The sequence below is a fragment of the Neoarius graeffei genome, chromosome 2, assembly GCF_027579695.1.
Source record: "Neoarius graeffei isolate fNeoGra1 chromosome 2, fNeoGra1.pri, whole genome shotgun sequence".
NCBI lineage: Eukaryota > Metazoa > Chordata > Actinopteri > Siluriformes > Ariidae > Neoarius > Neoarius graeffei.
The window spans coordinates 72,428,497-72,435,978 of NC_083570.1; the positions used below are offsets into that span (position 1 = coordinate 72,428,497).

The following is a 7,482-nucleotide window of genomic DNA, read 5'->3' on the forward strand; positions in this document are numbered from 1 at the left end:
CCAAATCACGGCCTACAAAAACTCGCTGTCCAACCTGTGGAAGCATATTGAAGTATGTAAATGTTTTATTCCAAGAGAAAGCTTGCAACAGAGTTGTCTGTACTTTTAGAGCTAGCGATAACGTTGCAATAGCTATGCAGTCTGGTTAGTCAAATGACTTTCTATGGATTTGCCTGCCAAGTTGCCATCGCCTTGTCCATGGCTAACGTTAACACATAGCTAGTTAATTTGGACACTGTTAGTTAAAATGTAAAAACAGAGTTACGCTAACATGAATAACGTTAACTTACCAGAAGTCCTTTCAGAAATATGTTTTACCATAATTTTGCCAAATAAACAGAATGTAGAATTCTTTCTGTTCTAGTAGCATTAGCTACCCAAGATGATTTTGAGTTTGAAAAGAGTTTGCTAGCATGTCAGGTGGAGTTTCACTGACTAGCTAGCTTAACATTAAACCACCATGATGGCACAGCATGTGTTCATTTTGTGAATTCACATTTCTGTCTTTGGTAATGTTGTTAGGGTTTTGTAAGCATTGTGGCAATAATACAACGATGCGTTGACAGAAAATGTACTTGTAATACTCAAGTATTTTTACAAGCAAATACTTCAGTGCTTTAACTTACAGTGCTCAGCATAAATGAGTACACCCCCTTTGAAAAGTAATATTTTAAACAATATCTCAATGAACACAAACAATTTCCAAAATGTTGATAAGACCAAGTTTAATATAACATCTGTTTAACTTATAACGTGAAAGTAAGGTTAATAATATAAACTTAGATTACACATTTTTCAGTTTTACTTAAATGAGGGTGGTGCAAAAATGAGTACACCCCACAACAAAAACTACTACCTCTAGTACTTTGTATGGCCTCCATGATTTTTAATGACAGCGCCAACTCTTCTAGGCATGGAATGAACAAGTTGGCGACATTTTGCAACATCAATCTTTTTCCATTCTTCAACAATGACCTCTTTTAGTGACTGGATGCTGGATGGAGAGTGATGCTCAACTTGTCTCTTCAGAATTCCCCATAGGTGTTCGATTGGGTTCGGATCAGGAGACATATTTGGCCACTGAATCACTTTCACCCTGTTCTTCTTCAGAAATCCAACAGTGGCCTTAAGCCTAGGTCACAACCGGACATACGATTTTTTGGCCGTGCGATTTTTGGCGTTTTCCAAATCGCTGCGGTTTTTTTTGTTCGTGGAGAAAGACGCACGTTGACCGTAAGTTTGTCTTGCAACCTGAAAAAAACGTAAGCACCCGTAGAGTTTGTTTGACATGACAAAGAACCTCTGTGGCCGGTCTGCGGCTCGAAAATCAGCACATCACACGCGCGCCCTCCGTGCGTTTCTTGTGTTTTTTGCATGTAGACTGGCCGTAGGAGCACGTACAGCCGGTTGTGACCGAGGCATTAGATGTGTGTTTAGGATCATTGTCATGTTGGAAAAGTGCATGACAAGCAAGGGCATGGAGTGATGGTAGCATCTTCTCTTTCAGTATAGAGCAATATGTCTGTGAATTCATGATGCCATCAATGAAATGCAGCTCCCCGACACCAGCAGCACTCATGCAGCCCCACATAAGGACACTGCCACCACCATGTTTCACTGTAGGCACCATGCATTTTTCTTTGTATTCCTCACCTTTGCAATGCCATACAGTTTTGAAGCCATCAGTTCCAAAAACATTTATCTTGGTCTCATCACTCCAGAGTATAGAGTTCCAGTAGTCTTCATCTTTGTCAGCATAGGCCCTGGCAAACTCTAGGCGGGCTTTTTTGTGCCTGGGCTTTAGGAGAGGCTTCTTTCGTGGAAAGCATCCATGCATGCCATTCCTCTGCAGTGTACGCTGTATTGTGTCACGGGAAATAGTCACCCCAGTTTGGCTTTCTACTTCTTTAGATAACTGCAGTGAACTTGCATGCCGATTTTCTTCAACCCTTCTCATCAGAAGGCGCTCCTGTCGAGGTGTTAAAGGGCATATCACGGGTAAATTCAGGAGCAAGATCAATGTAATTATCCTATTTTATATTAAACTTTGGTCAAATATCTGTAACATTCTGCATTCTCTGCAATTTTTTACCTTGCGCAATACCAGAAAAATTCAGTTGAAATCAAGCCATTTGAGGCAAATTCGTCCGCCTCTGAAAAAACTTGCCATTTGAATTTCCCAGGAAACACTGATTTTCGTGACGTCATCTGCAGGACGCCTCTCTCTGAATCCTACGTCAGCACTGGTTTGTTTATGAGAAAACGACCTGGTGGTTTTCTGCAAATTTCTTCAACGTTATCACAATTATTAAAATGGTTAACAGATGTATCGTAGGAGGGTGTAGCAACACCAATCTTGATGGGATTAGTACTCATTGTTTTCCAAAAGACCGGACAATGAGAGAGAAATGGGAGCGCTTGGTCTACACAGGCTGTGCACTTAAATCGTGCAAAGCTCGCGCCGCCTGCTTGCGCTTCCGCAGGTGATGTCACGAATCTGGTTCCAGACTCGCTTGGGATTTTTCCAGACGTGTTTTGTTATTTTATTTTTTTCTGCTGTAGACAGATGGCCTTGTGCAAAATTACCCTTCTGGATGAGTGTGTAAAGGGACATACTTTCATATAACAAAACCTGAAATTGGTCCAGAATATGCCCTTTAACTTCCGTGGACGACCTGGAAGTCTCTGTTGCCTCTTTTCCACCAAATCAGTTCCAGGGCTGGTTCGGGGCCAGTGCTGGTTCACAATTCGTTCAACTTGCAAGCCAGCTGAGAACCAGTTTGCTTTTCCATAGCTCGCGGTGCTAAAGGAAGCCACGTCATTACGTCGCTGTATATGTCAGTTACGTCGCTACGTTTGCATAAACCTTAGCGCGAATATCGAAGCAAAAACAACACGGAAGAAGCAGCAGCAGCAACAACAACAATAATAATAATAATGGATGACTTCGCGTTTGTACAGCTGCTGCTTCTCGTCGCTTAAAAATGGTGATCTTTCGCGGTCTTGTTATTGTTGTTGGTCTTAACAACTCCGCCCCCCCGCTGACGTAAGCGGTTCTTTCCTCTGGCCCAGCAGAGAGTTGGTGTTAGCCTGGAACCGGTTTTTCTGGCCCCAGAGCCAGTTCTTTGTCAGTGGAAACAGAAAACCCGGTTCCAAACTAAGCACTGGCCCTGAACCAGCCCTGGAACTGCTTTGGTGGAAAAGGGGCATGTGAGATGGTTGCAGTTCCATCTTTCTTAAATTTTTGTACCACTTTTGCTACAAGAAAGAAAAAAAAAAGAAAGCACAACTTTATTCATCACACACCTGTGAAATTTCCTCTCTGCATTTAACCCATCTGAAGCAGTGAACACATACGTGAGCAATGAGCACACACACATACCCAGAGCAGTGGGCAACCATGCTAACAGCGCCCAGGGAGCAGTTGGGAGTTAGGGGTCTCACTCAAGGGCACCTCAGCCCAAGCCTGTCCCATATTAACCTAACCGCATGTCTTTGGTCTGTGGGGGAAACCCACGCAGACACGGGGAGAACATGCAAACTTCACACAGAAAGGTCCTCACTGGCCTCGAACCCAGAACCTTCTTGCTGTGAGGCGACCGTGCTAACCACTACACCACCGTGCCACAGTATTCTGACTGATAAGTAAAGCTTTGCTGATCTTCTTGTAGCCTTCACCTTTGTGGTGTAAAGAAATTATTTTCTTTCTCAGGTCTTGTGTCATTTCTCTTCCATGTGGTGCCATTGCTGACAGCATGAAATGGGAAGGGGTTTTCTTTAAGTAACACCCTTTTATAGCCAACTGTCTGCTGGACACCTGTGTAATGACTAATTAGACTCACCTGCGATTGTAGTCTACAATTTAGCTTTGGGGGTGGCACGGTGGTGTAGTGGTTAGCGCTGTTGCCTCACAGCAAGAAGGCCCGGGTTCGAGCCCCGTGGCCGGCGAGGGCCTTTCTGTGCGGAGTTTGCATGTTCTCCCCGTGTCCGCGTGGGTTTCCTCCGGGTGCTCCGGTTTCCCCCACAGCCCGAAGACATGCAGGTTAGGTTAACTGGTGACTCTAAATTGACCGTAGGTGTGAATGGTTGTCTGTGTCTATGTGTCAGCCCTGTGATGACCTGGCGACTTGTCCAGGGTGTACCCCGCCTTTCGCCCGTAGTCAGCTGGGATAGGCTCCAGCTTGCCTGCGACCCTGTAGAACAGGATAAAGTGGCTAGAGATAATGAGACGAGACTTTCACGTTATAGGTTAAACAGATGTTATATTAAACTTTGTCTTGTCAACATTTTGGAAATTGTTTGTGTTCATTGAGATATTGTTTAAAATGTTACTTTTCAAAGAGGGTGTACTCATTTACACTGAGCACTGTAAGTAATGAAGTTGGGTCCATAACTGGGGCACTTTAAAGGGCTGATGACACGAGCATGACTCTATGCAATTTCTTAAATAAACTATACAACATGGCAAACATGTTAGATTTCTGTTATAAGTACGTGAAAAGAAGCTGTTGTTACGCAAATATCCAACTTTTAATTGCACAGCGCAAGAAAACTGGTTCCGTGGCTCGCGGCCATGTTGTGACGTCAGCGGAAGAACACGCTGCGGTTCACTGGCTGTTCTACTCTGGTTCTACTCAATGGAAATGGCGCATGAAAACGCCGGTGAACTCTCTAGTGCTAGCTCTTCCTCTTCTGGGAGTCTAGAATTGTGTTGATCTCTTCCGAATAGAATCTATGATAGCCTACCCTCTTTACCCTTTGCCTCTCATTGCTAGGCGGCAGTTACATGAAAACCACAAGCTTTCACAAGCAAATACATGACTGATATCACGCCGACTTTATGATTACATTTATGATTATCATGTACAATCTATAGCTCTACGTACCTTTATCTTATGTCGTTTCACAACACATGTTCTGACAGGAGGACTGTCTTTGGATTCGGCGTAGCTACTAGTAGACCCCCTCCGGAATACTGGCAGTGTTGCCAGATTGGGAGGAATCCCGCCCAGTTGGGCAGTTTCAAGTGCATTTTGGTGGGTTTTGAACATATTTTGGGCCGGAAAACGTCAGCAGTATCTGTTGCCAGATACTGCTGACGTTTTCCAGCCCAAAATATGTTCAAAACCCACCAAAATGCACTTGAAACCGCCCAACTGGGCGGGAAACCTCCCAATCTGGCAACACTGTGTAGGCACTGCTGATGGTAGTAACACACGTTTGTGCTGAACTGAACACCCAAGAGATTCTTTTAAGCTGGGAAGGGTATCAAAACAATCCAAATCGAAGTGTTCAGAGCACAGGACGGATGTTGGTGAGGGCTCCCACTTGTCACGAGTGCGCCTGACTTGCTTCACCCACTTCGCATGCAGCTCGGGATCTCTGGGAAACTTGAATAAACTTACCCCATCCTTGTAGGTTTTGGAGCAAAAGCCGGCAACACAACGCGAAGGCATAATAACTACGGTATATATATAAAATAGTGCTGTCAAAAATGTCGCGTTATTAACGCGTTAACTTGACTCAATTTTAACGGCGATAATTTTTTTATCGCGAGATTAACGCTCTGTGACATGATGCCATGCCCCGCACAGCCAGAGTCCTCTGCCCTCCCCCGAAGAGCCACGGTGCTCGGCTTAGGTTTCGTTTTCCCATCGGCAGCTCCAGCCCCACTTTGCAGTGGCTGTGACAAGACGTGTTATGCTCTGCAATAAAAAAAAAAAAAAAAAACATTGGTACAACCAGTGTTCGAACTATGCCAATATTTTCGGGGGGTCCCTTATTTTACCTTGGGGGGGGGTGCTTGCGCTTGTCTCAGAGCACGGCTCTCCATCACGCGCTCACTTCGGATATGCAAATGCTTCCCGTTACACACGATTGCTATGTCAATAAACATCATTTTGCCAATATTTTAGAGACCCCCCAATATTTCCCAAATCATGTTTTCAAGGGATCTCATGTCTGTTTCAGGGGATCTCGGATCCCCCGTGTACCCCCGTAGTTCGAACGGTGAGCAAGCCCATTCACTTTTTTATGCTGATAAGAGAATTACAATGGTTTTTCATGTGACAAAAATGTGCGATTAAATTGCGATTAATCGCGAGTTAACTATGACAGTCGCGACATTAATCGCGATGAAATATTTTAATCGCTTGACAGCACTAATATATAATAATGTATAATAATAATACTAATAATGACAAACTGAACACCTGTCGCATCAACAACAAACTGGTAAGTTAGGAGGAAGGTTCTTTTGCTGACGTCATATAGCTCCTCCTCCTCCTGGGTGCTGCAGCCCCGTCAAATTTGCCCAAATAGCCGCGTTTTTTATCATAACTTGTAAAATAGGCGCCTTCGTGAATTAATATATGGATCATCGGGAATTACTTTTTATGTTATAAAACATCGCCAAAGATGTCAAAAACGTGTCATCAGCACTTTAATATAGTTATCAGCAGATGAAGTGAACAGCCTCCACCTGAAGCTCTTATACTCAAACATGACACAGGGGCCTCGGTCTTTCTGCCAGTTTCCATTGGGCTCCCAGCTGCCAAACCTGCGGGCATCAACGAAGCTCAGCACTCTCTGAGGAGCCTCGCTGGTGTAAAATCGCAGATGGGAATGTTTGGGGAGTTCTGATGCCGCGGTGAAGCGGAAATAGCCTGACATCCCGAACCGGAAGACGACATGCGCAGGCGCGTGGTCCAGTCCTGATTTCCCTTCCCTCCGTGTGTCAGTCTTGACCGGGGTGAGTGTGAGTCGCACTTCTTTTCCTCTGGCCATGGCACTGATTCGGTAAGCATCGCTGGCAAACGGCACCTCGGGTCCTTTACTCACCTCAGACTTCTCCACAGCGCCGGTGAACACCACACCTGCACAAACCGTGTTCACAAACACACTGGCCAGATGCAGCTCAGGACCCTCTGGCATTGTGGACGCTATTCACATCAACTCGACCCTAGCGGCGTGTGTAAACTCCGAGTGTGCTGTGGATGAGTCCTACAACCCAGTGCAACTTGCAAGATAATTGAACAAGTGTCGAAAGATTCAGTCCAAGTTGTTGCACATTCCAGCCGTTTTTGTAACAGTTGTAGTCGGTATCAACCAGCAAAAACTTCTGTCAGCTAGCACAATTTACTCACACTGTTTTCCACAACACCGCCATGTTTACGAAGAGGAAAGTGTAGTTTGATGGGAAATGTAGTTTCTCAGCAGTCCCTCTGTCTGAGGGGGGTTTCCCCCTGAGCTAAGCTAAGCTAGGTTTCTCTCAAGTCATAGTACAGTATTAAATCTTTTCAGAATTATTACGAGTAATTTCTTTTTTTTTTTTTTTATAAAAAACAACCTTCTAATCTATAGGCTACTTGAAGAATCTCTGACCATTTAATACTTAAGTACTTGAAGCATATGGGTCTGTCTCAGAATCTGGTCTCTCATTTGGGACATTATGGTCAAAAAATAAATTTTCTAATTTTACTT

At 44.4% G+C, this 7,482-nt stretch overlaps 1 protein-coding gene across 2 annotated transcripts in view; it reads right to left on the reverse strand.

Annotated features, from left to right (window-relative positions):
* neil1 (nei-like DNA glycosylase 1) overlaps positions 1-7,173 on the reverse strand; it is a 17,590-nt gene extending 10,417 nt beyond the window's left edge. For both annotated transcript variants that reach the window (XM_060914896.1, XM_060914894.1), the window contains exon 1: positions 6,482-7,173. In XM_060914896.1, the coding sequence (XP_060770879.1) occupies positions 6,482-6,933 (452 nt within the window). In that variant the 5' untranslated portion in view covers positions 6,934-7,173. The remainder of the gene's footprint in view (positions 1-6,481) is intronic.
* Between the last annotated feature and the right edge of the window lie 309 nt (positions 7,174-7,482).